The sequence below is a fragment of the Fulmarus glacialis genome, unplaced genomic scaffold (assembly GCF_000690835.1).
Source record: "Fulmarus glacialis isolate BGI_N327 unplaced genomic scaffold, ASM69083v1 scaffold15817, whole genome shotgun sequence".
Lineage (NCBI taxonomy): Eukaryota > Metazoa > Chordata > Aves > Procellariiformes > Procellariidae > Fulmarus > Fulmarus glacialis.
The window spans coordinates 4,339-20,118 of NW_009221400.1; the positions used below are offsets into that span (position 1 = coordinate 4,339).

The following is a 15,780-nucleotide window of genomic DNA, read 5'->3' on the forward strand; positions in this document are numbered from 1 at the left end:
GTGGCTGTTGCCAAATCATAGGTCTGCAACATCTGAATGGCCATTGCTTTTATGCTGGTGAGCCTGCAGTGCTGTTTGTGCTGAGCGTGTGCTGCTGTTCGATGCCTCACTGCTAACTCTGTTCTGTACCTTTCGCCCTTCAGGGAAGGCAGCATCTGAAAGTCTAAGAAGCGTTGTGGAAATGGAGCACGTCCTGTGGAATTCCTGCCTTCTAGTGGACTTCTAGATCTCTTCGGCTGTTCTGTCCCTGCTGGAGGCTCCCCATCTCTTCAGATGAGATTTGATCCCTGTTAGAAATAGGGGCGGGTGGTGGTCTGCCTCACATCCCTCTGTGGCTTAGCCCTGTATCTCCCAAGGTTTTAGCTATTAGAATAGACAAGATTTTAGCAAGAAACCAAGAGGAGCTGGTAGTGGCAATAGTTAATGGTTGACATTCTCCAGCCCTGGCTCCTTTCTCCCCCTGTAAAGAAGGGCAGAGTGGATCAGAGCACTTGGATCACGAGTGCTATGTGGCCAGCTCTCCGAGGTCCTGGACATGGCTCAGTGTGGGAGGGCGTGCTGACCAAATAGCAACGTGGCTTTCCCAGGAATACCTCAGTTTCTATAAATGGACACTGGAGCCTGAAATGAACTCTTCCTACCCATTTGATCTGGTGCTCCCTTTCCAGCCATACACCAAAGGCAGCTCCCCCTTCTCCCTCACAGAAGCAGATGGCTTTTGCGTTATGTTCTGTGGAAGTTGCATGGGAGTTAAATGAATGACAGCAGTGTTTTTGCTGGGAGGGGCTGCCCTATGGCACCCACAGCACTTGCCCTGCAGGATCCCCCGGGGCTGGCTATGTTGGGTGACTGTAGTAGGTCCTTGACCAAAGTATTATATCCCGACTGAGGATTCCAGCAGCAGCTGAGGTAGCTGTCAGAGCTGAAACCCCTCTTCTGCTTTACTCTTTCTTATCTACTGCTGTTGTTTTGCTGCGTTGCGTTTCTTTCCCAGTAAACTGGGGGAAGGTGCATTCAAGACTGAGAGGCCCTGAATGAGTTGTATGGAGAAGTAGTCTTCATCATACGGCATTGCATCATATTAAGCAATATGAGATGATGCCACAGAAGCAGAAGTGTGACGAGGAAGGGAGTTTGCTTTGCTTCCAGAAATGTTTTGGTTGTGCAAGTGCAGTTTGAAAAAATACATTATCTCCCACATCAGCGGGAGAGTAAAAAAGAGCCTAAGCCCTATCTTATCTCGTCACAAGGCCTGGATTACAATTTTTCCTTTCACAACTCGGGTCCTTTCTGCTTCTTAAAACACTGCAAGAAAGGTGACTAAGCTGTGGTTTGCAAACATTTACATATGTTGACTTCCTGACTATCTAGATTTCAACAGGCTCTTTTAGTTTTGCTGTCAGAGGTGTGGAAGAAGCATATTCTGGACAGCAATCCATACAAAAGTATACTGGGTAGGAACAGGCAGCTTCTGCTTTACACAGCTCTTCAGTTGGATATTTTCAATTCTATTGTAGCCTTTTGTGTAGAAAGGCAGCTGGGACTGTGCTGATAGCAAAGGATTGGGAAGCTGATGTGCAGTAGGAGTCACAGGTCGTGAGAAGAGGGTGGCTGTCCGCTCTCTGCAGATTGCGATATGTGAATTGTAGGGTCAGAAAGTTTAGCTGCTCCTGTGAAAGGTCATGGTTATAGTGTGGGAGGCACCTGTAGTTAGAAAAGGAGGGAGCTTTGAGACACAAACAAGAGAAAAAGGCTGTGTTGCCCAGGGCTTTGGAATAGGTACCTCCTCAAAGGGGTTCCCTGGGTGAATGGAGGTCCAGGACTGATGCTTTTAATTATGTTGGCAGAACTGCTGGAGAGGCATCTGGCACAGGTCCTGTATATATTGAGCTTGGTTCAAAGTTCTCCTCTCTCATACACGTAAAAGCAATGTAGTGAGAAGGAGAGCCCTTCTGTTCCCCTTTCCTACTGCAACAAGGGGCGCATTGTTCAGATCCAGCAAACTGTGCGACTTCCCCCTCCTCCCACCTGTCAGATGTGTCCTTTTGCCACTACCAGTTACGTTCTGCATCTTGCTATGTGACATCCTGATCTAGTCTCATCTGTTACTGAACAGCACGGATGTTGCTGTACTTGGCTTGTGTGTTTTGTCTGTAAGATTTTTGGAGAGACAACCTATTGTTGTGGTGATTATCTGAGATGGAGGTTTCTAGAAGAACAACAGTTGCAGTGTGCAGGCTTGCTTTGTTGACTTTTCACCGAGAACCTTGGCTTTCCTGGTGATAATATTGTCGGGTCAGTTCTCATCATTCATTTGGGCAATCTCACAGGATTTGTTTTTAAGCTCTCGGTATTTGAAGCCACTTGTATTAGAACCAAGTATAATTTAAAAAAACCCAAAACAAACCCCCCAAACCCAAAAGCATTTCTACTATTGTGTCTGGAGAACATCATCTTGAAAATGTGAAGCCCTACAGGCTTAAACGTATCTGACAGAAAACAGGTAAATCAGTGTGTACAGCAGGACTGACTTGTTAAAACAATTGAAATATCAGTAATTTTCTTCCAAAGCATGGTAGTCCCTCTGGTTTTCTAGAGGATTCCTCATCTCCATGTTCCTTGGTTGATGTGGATGTTGAGGATTAGAGGTAGTGCTGTGCATTTTAAATAAATGGTTCAAGACTGGTACTGCATCTCTCCAGCAGTTACACAAATCTTTCCTGCTCCCTTGCTTTCAGAGACAGTGGTGTGGAGGCTTTGTTAGAAATGGAGGGGTGGCCCTGGAGGGAATTGGGCTGCTGTGACCCTTGGAAGGCTTCTGGCAGTGGCGCTGTGTGGGTGGCTCAGTGTAGGGCTGCCAGGAGGGAAGTCTTTGGCACAGGTGAAGTGTTGGTTTTATTCATGCTTTAAAACATTGAATTTGATAGTTTCACAAACGACCCTCAAAGAGAGGTCTGCAGTGGATAATTGGATTCTCCTATTTCTGTTCTACAGGTTGATCTGGGGTGGTGGTGGCGTGGGTGGTGTGTGTGAAAGATTGATTCCTAGATCAAAATGAGCGTGGGCCCTGTTAAAAGTCACTCTTCTGGGAGTGGAAAGGTAGAGTAGCTCCACTGGTGTGTTGACAAATGCAATGAGCTCTCTTTGCTGAGAGCAGGTGAAGCCCTTGATTTTATTTTATTTTATTTTATTTCCCAAAAGCCTTTCCTTTGGAAAGGTACAATGCATCAGAACAGAGGAGCATCTGGCCTAGGTCAGGCCAAATTTGTCAGGTAGCCCCAGGCCAGTCACTGGTAGGTGCTAAGGGAAGGACAGTAAAAAAGGAGTGTATCCTCCTAACTCTCTGAAGTCTTGGCTTGGGAACTTGCTGAGATTGTGTTGAAATGATAGTGTCTGAAAAGCCTGTTGTATTGGTGTTTATCAACATGTAAACTTCAATCTTTTGATTGCTACAGTTTCTGCCCATTTGGCCAAACCAGTGGGCTGCTGGCCCTGGGGTTTCCTGGGACTCCTGCCTGTGTCAGGCCTCTTAAAAATTCACCTCACTTTTCCCTTCCTCCACTCCTGATTTGCGTATTTGGTAACAGAGTCGAGTTAGCAGTTTGGTGTGTTTGTGTGTGAGTAGTGCGGGTTTTCTTTTGACTTGTTCTTTTGAACTCCTGGGTGAATACCATCTGGTCCTGACACCTTGTAGAAGAAATTAGTTGAAAGAAATTGATTAAGATCTTCCACTGATAGCGCTTCAGATTTTTGCCATGTGAAGAGGTTCTGTTGATGTGGAAACCTCTCATAAATATCATGTTGTGAGTGCTGGTGCAAGACTTCTTCTAGTTCTCCCTCTTTCTCGAATGTTCTCCTTCCACAGTGATCATCTTTTGGCCCTACAGTCTTGATCAGGCTTCCTGATTTTGCTGTGTTTGAAGAGTTTTGACTTGATTTGTAAAGTTGTTCCGCAGCCTTTTTTGGCCTACCTATGGTTTTGCTGTAGCTTGGTCCAGCTTGCTGTCTTTTTTTTCTTTGCTTGAAGGAATAATGTCCAGTTTTTGAGTTGGGGGAGTGGTTTGTTTTTCTGGTGTGGGGTGTTTTTTTGTTTTTTCTTTTTTTACTTAACTGTGATTCCTTTATTCTGTTCTAAAATCTTTTGCTAATATTCTGTAGGCTTACACTGAGCCTCTGATGCAGTGTCTTTACACAGTCTTAATGCCACTTGTAAGCATTTCATTTCTTTGTCTTTTCTTTTTAATTTCCTTTTAACAAGCTTCTTTCCTTTTAGGCAGCTCCCTCTTGCGAGTTAAATATTGCCATAGAGCTTTGGAGGGTGTTTTTTTTGTTGCTGCTGCAAGGAAACTGAATCTGAGTGCAGTGCAGAACCATTCTGTAATATTGATCGTGGTCACACTGTGCTGCTTTAGGTCTAAATCACAAATTGTGCTGCCTCTTATAGGTTCTCCTCAGAAAAGAGTATTTATGGAATCCAAAAATGCAGTCTCTGCATCATCCCTGTCATGACGCTTATTTAGCCTGCAAGGGCATTGTCGAAATATCTCACTGTTGTATTTTTTCTGCCTTTGCAGCATCTCTCTCTTTCTGTCTTTTAACACTTTAATTGACCTTCTGGGTTTGGTGGTCTCCTCTGTCAATATTTGTGCTTACTTATGGAATTTTATAGGGCTTTTGTATTCCTGTTGACTCTGAGTCTTCTTTAAGGACCCACTCCTCCATCGATCATTCATTTATGATTTTTATGCTGATACCGCACTGATTATCTTTCTTCAGCAGACTCTTAGTATACAAACAGCTAAACTTAAATAGACATTCCGTTTTCCATTTCAAGACTTTGGATACATTTATACCATCTTATTAGCCACTTGCATTTGGTTTTGTTGCCTGTTCTTGTGTATGCTTGAATCTTGAATATGATGTTGTTGTTGTTGGGACTGGTCCTTGACGAAATTCAGGTAGGAAATACATTCCTTCTATCCTTTATCAGCCTCTGAAGAATAAGTCATCTGAACAGTGCACTCTGCTGTAGTTGTTGACTTCCCTGGTAATCTATTTAAAAATTACCCCAAAGCCTTCTTAAAATAAAGTGCCAGCAGCCTGGTTCTTGAGGAGAGGTTCTCGGAGATCAGGACAGTGTTGCGTGTTTTGGGTGTGGGGATGCTGAATGATGTGCCGAATTTTGGGAACTACAGCCTATCTATATAGGTCTTGGAGACCTTTCTGCCTGTACAAAGGTTGGAGATGCTAATTTGTATGCTGGTGAGAGGGACTGCACTATGAACCCTAATGACTGATGGTCTCTGTAAGGAGGGTAGCACAGACTGTTGCAGAACCAACCTTGTTTTTACATTGCTTTATTTTCCCAGCCCTGACGTGAGAAGTGTGGAGAAGGGAGAAAAGTTATTTTTCCCTTGTTAAGGCATCTTTAAATTTTCTGGTTAAATGGTTACAATATTGTCTGTTGGGCTGATGGTGATGTGGGCACTGGCCTGCTGAGAACCAGGCTAAAAATCTGCTTGTGAAAGATAAAGCTTGTGCTGTATAATACTCATCATGTTTTATGAGAGCTTGTCTTCATTGCTAAAAATGGTATGAATAACCCAGGGTCTGTGAATATCCTCCAGGAAATCTTCAGCTTTAGTCAAGTCAAGGGGCTTCATCTTCACAGGATTAATAACATCAGTTGCTCTGAAATATAAAAGTAGCACCTATTGCTATTGCAATCGTTGGGATTTTTTTTTCCCCTTCTACCACCTAGTCCTTCTCAAAGGTTTAACAAACTCCTAGTGGATAAGAGTGGTTCCTTTTTTGGGAAGGGAAGAGAGGACAAAACATCCATTTATGGTTAGAAAAATTGTTCAGGTCTTCTGAAAAGATAACAGCAGTGTCCAAGAAAGCTGAGTAAGTCTGTGTCCCCTTGGGTAAGCGATGACTATAGGACTTCCCAGGTAAAGGATTTCTGAACAATTTGCAAAACAGATTCTCAATATTCTCTCTGCTAGGTACATCAGATCGATCCTTTTTCAGGAAGGAGAAGCTAGAGGGAGACCTGAAAAGGGTGAATCTTGACTGTGGTCCTGGAGGAACTTATGTCAGAGGTCAGAATAAAGCATGGATCTCTCCTCCTTTCCTGTTCTTGTTATGCTGCAGTTCAGCAGCTCATGGGACTAGCATGTGATTGCAGAGAGCAGGAAGCCAAGAAGCACCTAGCACAGGAATCCAGCCCAGTTTTTCCAAGAATGAAATGGTGATAAGACAAAGGAGCAATTTCTGGGATAGTGTTTATAGATCTTATTTGGTAAAGGGTGGAGGGGCACAAGTGAGACCTGATACGTAAGAGCTAGTAGGACTCTTCCCTTGAATGGAAAGGAGCAATGTTGAGAGTTCTCCTCGAAGCTTGAACCTTTGGGAATGCTAAGGAAATAGGAGTGAAGCCCGATGTGGCTGTGTCCTGGGCTGAGCAAGCATGCCGGAGGCACAGGCCTGCACTTTGGCCAGAAGCAAGGCAAAATAAATGTGCTGCAGAGACAAACAGGCTTCTGCCCTCTAGAAGTGATCTCTGTGAGCATCTGTGTTTGGTGCAGTTGCCTTTTCTGTGCAGCTGCAGGTTTGCTTCCCTTGTGCAGAGAAGGTTGAGGAGTGCAATTTAATGAAGATCAGAGCTGGAAGCCTCTAAGCCAGCTGATAGTTGTGCTCGCTGGTAGTCAGTGAGTCTCAGGAGTCAGCAGGCAGTGCAGAGCAGGAGAGTAGACTTGACTCACTGTGACGAGAGGCTGGGGATAGGCCATGTCTGAACAAAGTTGAGCTCTGGCAAGTTTAGTCCTGTGTCAGAGGCTGCCTGTGCTGTGTGGGTGTTAGAAAGGTTTAACCTTCCCAATGGTCTCTTAAGTTTCCTCCTAAGCGCTTTCAGTCCTTGACTTGCCATCAGGGACAGCACAACCTGTGTCTGTCTTCAGTCCATTTAACCAACCCCCTAATGTTCTCATTCCTGACAGTGCCCTGAAGCGGTGGGGCACATTTGTAATCTCTTGGTGACTCTTCCCACTGGCTCTCTGTGGGAACTCGGCACAGATGCCTGTTGCTGATCCTGACCCAGGCTATTCCAGGTCCCAGTGGAGGGCACTGTTTGACACAGGAGAAGTTTGGCCAGACATGGTTGAATGTTACTTGTTTGTGAGCTAAATAGGGTGTCTGAGTCTAGCAGATAGCTCTGTTTGAAACACAAGCATTCTTCCTGTCTCAAAAATCCACCAGCTAGATGGAGGAGGAGGGAGTTTGTGGAGAGTTTTCTGGGGCTGGACGGCACAAGCTGATTTTTATCCCAACTACTAGATATGGCACCTGAAATGTATTTGTCCTGTGATCTTGATCCTGGCCAGTGAGTGGGTCTTCCAAAATGAGTCCATCGGCATCCCAGAAACATGGAGATATGACAGAGAAAGCATGCAGAAAGCACAAGGAGTTTTTGCTAGAAGGCAGCCCAGGCAACATGTCTGAGCTCGTGCCTGAGTTACAGGACTCCTGGGTCGTTCTGCTCTGTATGCTGACATGCTTGGATGTGGAGCACAGTCCTTGCCTTTCTTGGTCCTTGCTTTCCATACCTGTAGAGTAATAGACCCTTTCCAGGCACTATGAAGACATTGAGCACTGCAGAATCCTTCTGTAGGGCAGCAATTGGCTAGTGGTGCTGTCTTGCTGCTGTTCAGTGGTCAGTGAGGCATAAACAGTATCCTCTCCAGTCCATTATCCTGAGACAACGCGTCATGGTGGTGCTAATTGATTCCTATTAATCTCATGTTTCCTATAAGGAAATTTCCTATAAGGAAATGTTTCCTATAGGAAATTTCCTATAGGAAATTCCTATAATGCAATAGGCTTAATTTGGCTATATCCTCATTTCCATATTCTGCATACTCCTACCTCCTCTCGTAGTGTGATGAGGGCAGTGGCTCTATAGAGGCTGTACTGGTGTAGCATGAATAACCACTGTGGGTGGGATTTTTTTTATGCTGCTAGTCTGTATTGGTTCAGTTAGCACTGTTCTGGTACTGTTAGCGCTTTCCTGTCTCCAGGCAAATGGTACAGCCTCCAAAAGAGATTGGAAATCTCTGTTTCAAGGAAGTATGAGAATGGCTGCATGGCCACCTGGCATCTCTTTTTCTTGGGTGCTTTCTCAGTCCTTCCATCTATTGGAGGCTCTTGTGTGTGCCTTATCGCTGTCCACAACAGCAGACATAGGCTTAAATCAGGAAATAGCAAAAGTGAGGGTGTTGCTAAAAAAAAAATTGCTTTTGACCCAAATGGGTGAGCGTGCAGAGCCTTGAGAGCAAGCAAGAGCTGAGCTTGAGCATGGCTTTTTTTCTGATGTCTGAGAGGGCTGCAAGTGCTGGGAATGGTCGGGGGAACAGGTAAATACACAGTGCTTGGGAACCAAACGGTGATTGAAATGCAGCCACAAACAGTGAAACACAAGGTGGGGGAAAAGTGGCTTTTGTAGGCTCCTCTTGTGTTTAGAGTACTCATGAATGTGCTGAGTGCACTTTGGCTCCCACTTTATGAAAAGCAGAGTGTGCTCCTAAGCACCAAAGCAGCTATTTCTTCTCTCTCCCATTTGAGGGTGGCACTGAAGGTCTGTGCCACTGTCAGTCCCACTTATCAGTGTGGCAAAGCCTGTGCTGCTACAGCTCCTTGTCGCTGTCCTGGAGAAATAGCGACACTGAAGTGTGTGCTGCCACTGCAGGAGCTCCTCAGCTGGATATGTGGGGCTCTTGGTGCAGTAGAGGCCAGAGCTGCAGGGGTTTCTTCTTGCAGCTCTAAAGCCAAGCATTTTATCCAGGGGCAATTGCCAATCCCCATCACGCAACCTCGATGTTTAGGGTACGTGTCGTCAGCAATTCCTTCGCTCTCAACCTTGATGTTTTTCTAGGTTCTCCTAGTGGTCATGGGGTGAGCCGTGTCTTGGGAGGGGGCTCATTAGGAAACAGTGTCATAAAGTGGCTGAGCCAGATTAATATCTCTCTCATTAGAAGTGGGCAGGTTTTTGTCTCGGCCCTTGCGCTTGTCTGGCTGGAAAATAAATTGGTTCAACTCATTAACCCAGCAAAGAATTGTGGTGGGTTTTGATGGTCTTGTTTTCTGCTATTTTTAATGAGCAAGATTGGATTACCTGGTGATCAGGCCAGCACCAGAGCAGGTGCAAGATAAGGAGTGGGATGTGTGTGTGGACAGGAACATACATGCGTGGGGGAGGACAGGGGAAGCAAGACCTCCACTTGAATGGAGGCAGGTATTCATTCTGCTCAATCCTATTTCAAAACCTTGCCTTGAATATCCTGACAGTTGTGAGTGCAGTGGGGGGACCTCTCTTATGGCCTAATTGCAATGGGTAGCTGGCTTTTATCTTTTAATTGTTGGGTGATAAAGAAGATTTTCACCTTGGTTGTGAAATTGGATTAGGCTCATTTGAGCCCTTACTGGGCATCAGGGGGCTGAGCTGTGGGGTGGTGGCAGTATTGTGGTTCCATGTCACACCTCTGTGTGTCCCCTCTCTCTCCTGCTCAGCTCGGCATCGCTGTAGGCTTTCTGGTCCCTCCAGTTCTGGTTCCCAATGTGGAGGATGTGGAGAAGCTGGCCTACCACATCAGCATCATGTTCTTCATGACTGCAGGCGTGGCAACAGCCCTATTCATCCTGGTTGTCATAGGTAAGGAGGTGGGAGCGTGCACATGAAACCAGGTGGGACTGAGAAGATCAGCCTGTGTGTGTGAGGGGCCTGTGTGCTAGGAAATGGGCCGGGGAGGTCATCTGGGGATGTGTCCTAGCATGCAGCTGACAGGGTCATCAAGCCCTTGGTGAACAGCACATGTAGAAGGGACTACAAGAGGTTGTGAGTGAGCCTGCCAAATTGTTCATTTCATCCTTTGATTGCCTGCATAATAAAACCCTGGCATGAGTAAGTCCTTTAAAAGCCAACAGAAATCTTCCAAGGTTCATCTTGCTTGCAAACAGAGTGCTGGGCCTTGGGTTATGTCTTGGACCTGACTGCCTCTTAAGGGTAGGAAGGAAGAGGCAGGTTATATGGCATCAGAGGAACAAGCTGTTCCAAGAAGAAAAAAAGGTAACCGGTTATGAGTGGAGAGAAGGAAGCATTAAGGGCAGTAGCAGGACACCAAAGGTGCAATTCACTTGCTTAACATGTAAAGTGGAAGCCAGATCTTTAGTATGAAAGATTGGCAAGCTCACTGGAGAGCAGAGCTTGTCTGCTGAACTCCATATAATTTTTTTTTTATAGACTTTTCTTGGCAGCTTGTTCATGTTGCCTGGTGGCTGAATCAGATGTAGATTTTAAAGAATCTTGGGCAGGGAATAGACAAGGTACAAAAATGGCTGTCTAGCACCTGGTACAGCAGTATCGCCTGCAACTGGGATATTTAGATGCTACTTTAATGCTAGTTAGGGACAGCAGATGGCTTGGCCAGCCTAAGAAGTGCTAGGCCTGAAATAAAACCTGGCGTAGGTCATTGCTCCCTAGGCACTGGGCACTGAAGGGCACCAGGCCACCTTTGCTAGCTGGCTTTTCCCATTCCACTTTTGCATTTGTAACTCCACGCAACACTTTTACAGCTGGCTGGCCATCCTCCTGGAGTCAAAGGCATTACTAGTCCTGACAACTCTTTTGTTGCTGCCAGATACTGCGTACACAAAAAGCTAATTGAAGACAAGGTGTTTCCCCAGTGGCAGGAGTTATTGTTGGAGAGACCCTATTCTCTCCTGTTCCTCGCTAACTTCATGCATGGAGATCAAAGCTTAAGGACGATGGTGTGTTTTGTACGCTTGGTTTTACTAGCCCCTCTGCTGTCCCTCAAATGGCTCTACTCACAGTGTGTGCTCAGGCTCCCTGATTGCACTGTTACAAACAGGTGTACTTTGTGTCTGGTTTCAGTCTTCAAGGAGAAGCCCCCGCACCCTCCGAGCCGAGCTCAGGCCTTGATCCAGTCAAGACCGACAGAGGAGTATTCCTACGTGCAATCAATCCTCCGCTTGCTCCGCAATGCCAACTTTTTGCTGCTTATGGTCACTTATGGTAAGGTCTGGCCTTTCTTCTGCGCAGTTATCACTGCTAGACATGCTTAGCTTCTCCCTCCCTCTCTGTGCTCTGCCGGGGAAGTAACTGGCCTGAGTTGTTTTAGGGGAGCATGAGGATAGCTGTGCTGCCACAGACCGGGAGTTCTTCTAGCCCAGTAATCTCCAGCAGTGGTTACAAGCAAATGCCTAGGGAAGAACAAAAGCAAGGCAAGCACACAGAGGACATGCCCCCACTACTGTTCTCCCAGTCTTTGACTGTTTTCTGTTCAGGGGATTTCCTTATCTTGTCTTTTTTTCTAGTCAGTCAGTTACTTGCAATGAACTAATCTAAGTGCTTACCTAAGAAATATATGGAGTTGTGTCTGAGTGCAAGTCACAGCACTGACTGAAAGTCATTTCCCAAGGCAAGGGTATGGCTGCCAGGCATCCCAGTGGAGGTCATGTGGAGCATGCAGATGTGCAGACTGCGTCAGCTTCTTTGGCAGTCCCTATGAAGCAAATGGAAGGAAGGATTGGAGAACATCTTCTTTTGCCATCTGTCCTTGCACACTGGGTTTGCTGCTTGCTTCTCTTCAGCAGTCTTGGTCTGTTTCTCTGAGGGCAGTGTGGAATCTGTTCCTGATGCTGACTTGTCATATGGAAAATTATTTTTCTCTTTAGCATAAAGGCCATTGTGCTCTATGCCTGGCTGCATAGTAGGATATACTGTAGCCAGCTAGTCTGCAGGGGGTTCTGTCCTCACTTCCTACCAGCTTGCTGTGGAAGCTCCTCAAGAGGGAAAGTTAAATAGTGCTGGAAGCTCTGCCGTTCTGCCAGCACTTGTGCCTAAAGGACCTGGTGGATGAGTTAGCCAGGTTAGAGAGAGTGAGATGGTGGCTTTATACCTGCTGAGGGTGCTAATGGTCTTTTGAGTTGTTGAAATCTCTTCTCCCTTCTCAGTGCAGCAGTCTTCTAGAAATGCCCCACTCAGATCGCCCTTAAGCTCTGCTGGTTTGCATTGCAGTTGCTGTGGTTTTCTTTTTTTTTTTTTTTTTCCATAGTACATGTCCTCAGAAAGCAGAGATAGAAAAAACTGTCAGGCAGACTGTGTCTAAAAGTTGGATTATGTCATCTGCTCAGTTTGCACTTACCCTTCTGGGAAAAGAAAGGGGAAAGCATGTGTTCTAATAGGTGTAAACAAGTCCTAGAGGAGAGAGAAGGGCTCTCAGTATGAAGAGCATGTTTAGAATCTGACCTCCCTGGGATAATTCCCTTCTGGCAGTCACAAACATCGTGACAGGACACGTGGAAAGGCTGTTCAGTGGCTCATAATTCAGTCTCTCTTCCTGCTGGTCTGTGCGTTTACTCTGTTCCTCTCTGTGTCAGCCTCATGTCAGTCTCCAGCTTGATTTGAGATGGTGACTTGCTCAGAGAGGGAACTATGCAGTGAAACTTTTTTTTTTTTTTTAACTAGTCTGGCTTTAAAATGGGGACAGTTTTTCCTACTCAAGTCAAAAGTTATGTTGGCCAAGATTTAAGACATCTGCAGCCACATGAGTGTAACTGAGTCATCGTCCCTAGCTAACATAAAGATATCTACAGCCTCTCTTAGCTTTTGTATTAGCATAGTGTGTGTCAGGGGAGAGAGGGGGATACCTGCTGCTTGTTCATCTCTCTTGGCTGTAGAAAGAATGGGGGCCCTCACATGATGCCAGATCAGAACAGGTCTGTAGACCTCTAAGGTCTTGGATATTACCAGCAGCTGCCAACTCCTTTCCTGTGGTAAGACTTGCAATGCTGGAAACATTGGTGGCACTGCGGCTATGTTAGTGCTAGTGAACTGTTTTTCAGGAAAACCCTCAGACAGCCTTTTCGCAAAGGCTGCTGTTGTTGCTTCCGTAAAGCTGGGGCATAATATGGAGTGAGCATTAAGAAACTCTGAGTTTATTGAGTTGGGCTCTGCACCGGAGAGCAACTGCATGTTGCTACTGGGAGGCAGCAAAAGGGTGGGAAAGGCTGGTAAAGTGGAAGTGATGAGACAACCCCAAAGAATCAGCATTTGGAAAGGTGATGAGGCAGTGAGGAGGAGGCAGGGCAGTGAGATCTGCATAAGGAACCATTGTCCTGGAGGGTGAAGAAGAGGGAGACCAATAGTCTGGCCTGTAGGCAATAGGCTGCTTAGCTATAGAAGTCTGAGGCTTAATAAGGGCTTCTTTTGGAGCCATAGGCAATAAACTTCCCGTTTCTGGCCTCTGTAAAATAGAGGAGACACTGTGAAGTCTCAAAAATGTTCTTCTACAGAACATTACAAGCAAACCATGGTAACTAGCTAATGAATCAGATGGGGCTGGACTTTCAGATGTCCTGCTCCCTGCTACTAGTTCTGGTTTTCCTCATCTGCATGGGCAAATGGGCACTGCCCCGCTGGAAACAACCCTTGCCTGTTTTATGGGCATTCAAACAGCTGCAATTCATGGAGAAACTTCACTGAGCAACTGTGACATGCAAAATGCCTACAACTTTTGCCAGCCCTCGCAAATGCAAATTCAGCACATTGTCTTGATTCTTAGAATATTTTGCCTGACTCTGGTGCCAAGTGTTGCTGCCAACTCTGCATCGCTTTCTGCCCAGCTTGGGAGCAGGGGCCCTTCTGTCTCTTGGAAATTGCATGCATCGCAGAGCTGCTGTGAAGCTGGCGTACTGAGAGCGTCAGCTACCAGAGCAGCATCTGGCTGTCCCCACAAGGCTGCTGTCCTCTTGGCTGGGCGAGTAGAGGTACACAAATGACTGGTCTATGTTTATGTCCAGCTTTGAAGTGAAGCAGTAGTGGGTAGAGGGACGGTACTGATCTACCACACTCTCATGTCCTGGCACTGCGGTTTGTTGTGTCTCCTAGTGAGCAGGGTGCTCCAGAGGTGGAGATAGGATGAAGCCAAATTAGGCTTTTATGGGCTGTTTTGCCATAGCCAGGTGTTGCGAAGAGCCAGCTTTCAAGGCTGGAGGGTGCCTCCTTGCTTTGGGATCTCCAATTGTTCTCCCCCCTCTCTGGCTGCTGGCCCTGCTGGAGTTTCCAGCCTTTCTGAGTAACTCTTGGAGAGGATTGGGTGGATTCCTCCTGCCTAAAGAGCACGCCACTCAGCTTACTAGCCTCTCCTGTAACCTTCTGACACATGCTTTTGGAGCAGGGAGCGTTGTAACAGGCAATTGGCTTATTTGGGATCATTGGATAAGATTCTTCATCTGTTCTCTGTGCCATGAAGCTGTGGAGTGAGCTCTGCTTAACGTTGTCAGAGACGGCGTGTGAAGGAAGCGTGATGTCCCCTCCAGCTGCCAATCTTGTGGCTCCTCAGAGTGTTTCATGAGCTGTGTAAGGCAGCGGGTATCCAGTATCCCAGTGGAGGAGTGGGCTAGGCACAGGATCTCTGAGGACTTCAGGGTTAAGGGAGCTCAGGGTTTTGTTCCCTTTGTCAAAGCTCTGCGTGCTAGACTGCACTTCGGTATCACGTATTGCGATGTTTCTGCTTTTAGCTGAGGGTGAAAGAGGAAAAGTAGGAAGTGGGAACCTGATATGTATCTGTTCTGTCAGGATTTCAGACATCTGTGCCAGAGTTTTTAAACCCATGCCTCCTTATGGAGCCTATAGATGTGTGAGCTGCAGTGGTGAAATCTGTGTCCCCATCCCTCCCCCCACCAGGATCACTGAAGCCTTGAAGGGAAACTAACTGCAAATGTAAATGACTTTCTGAGAAGAAAGTTGTGCTGACTGTTACAGACCTCATCCACCTGGGGAAGGTTTCTCAGTATCACCCAAGGTGAGAGTGTAGCCGTTGCAGTACTGCTGGTCCGGTGCCCAGGTGGATGTTCTTGTCTACTATAAGCAAAGCTCTTATTTTTTGTGCCCTTTGAGAAGGCATTTAACTCAACCAGAGTTGCCTGTAAGCTGGAGCAGAGTGTCTGAATGGGGCTTGACCAGTATCACCCCAACAGTTTCCATTCTCACCTTGGGTGATACTGAGAAACCTTCACCAGGTGGCTGATGCCTGTAACAGTTAATCTAACTTCCCTTTCAGAAAGACAATTACTTTCACAGTTGGTTTTTTTTCTCAGGCTTCAGTGATATCTTTTAAAATGCAAGACTTTTCCCATGCAGAAACACACACCAGGTGCCTGGGGGAAGTGCTGTCTGTGCTTTACTATCGTCTCTGCTCCTACTTGCCTTCTGGTGTTTCTTGGCTTGGAGAGGATGTTTTTTACTGGCTCTCAGCAGGGAGAGTGCTATCAGGCTCTTCTCTGGGAGGAAACCACACAGGTCAATGGCACTAGTGTTAATTGAATCCCAGGTCCTTGTTAAAGGTGTGGTGCGGAGGCAGGTGCTTTTCTAGTATTTTGCCTTGGCTGGGGGGAGGAGAAAACTCCAATGCTAAAGATGGATCTGGCTGTGAGGGAGGGTTGAGACCCTATGAAGGACTTGCAAGACCTTTCAGTACCAGAAATGTGCACAGACCTTCCTCTAGCTGCTAAGGTAAGAACCATCCTGAAACTTCAGGGTGTCTCTTCCTGCATGCTGAGATCTGGATGTCCTTGGTGTGTATTTCTTTCAGTAACCTGTGTCTAGCCAGTCTGACTGGCTCTTCTGAGACGTGGCAACCTTGTTATGGATCGCTGCTCCCAAAGATCTCTCTCTGTGTTTCTACCCTTTCACTACCCACCTTT

The 15,780-nt window shown here is 46.3% G+C and overlaps 1 protein-coding gene across 1 annotated transcript in view; it reads left to right on the plus strand.

The window, feature by feature from the left end:
* Positions 1-15,780, plus strand: part of FLVCR2 (feline leukemia virus subgroup C cellular receptor family, member 2) — a gene marked incomplete at its 5' end in the record, with an annotated part of 32,287 nt that overhangs the window by 4,331 nt on the left and 12,176 nt on the right. Inside the window, 4 exons of the mRNA XM_009581106.1 lie at positions 9,565-9,706; positions 10,946-11,121; positions 12,001-12,026; positions 13,876-13,882. Coding sequence (XP_009579401.1) covers positions 9,565-9,706; positions 10,946-11,121; positions 12,001-12,026; positions 13,876-13,882 — 351 coding nt within the window. The remainder of the gene's footprint in view (positions 1-9,564; positions 9,707-10,945; positions 11,122-12,000; positions 12,027-13,875; positions 13,883-15,780) is intronic.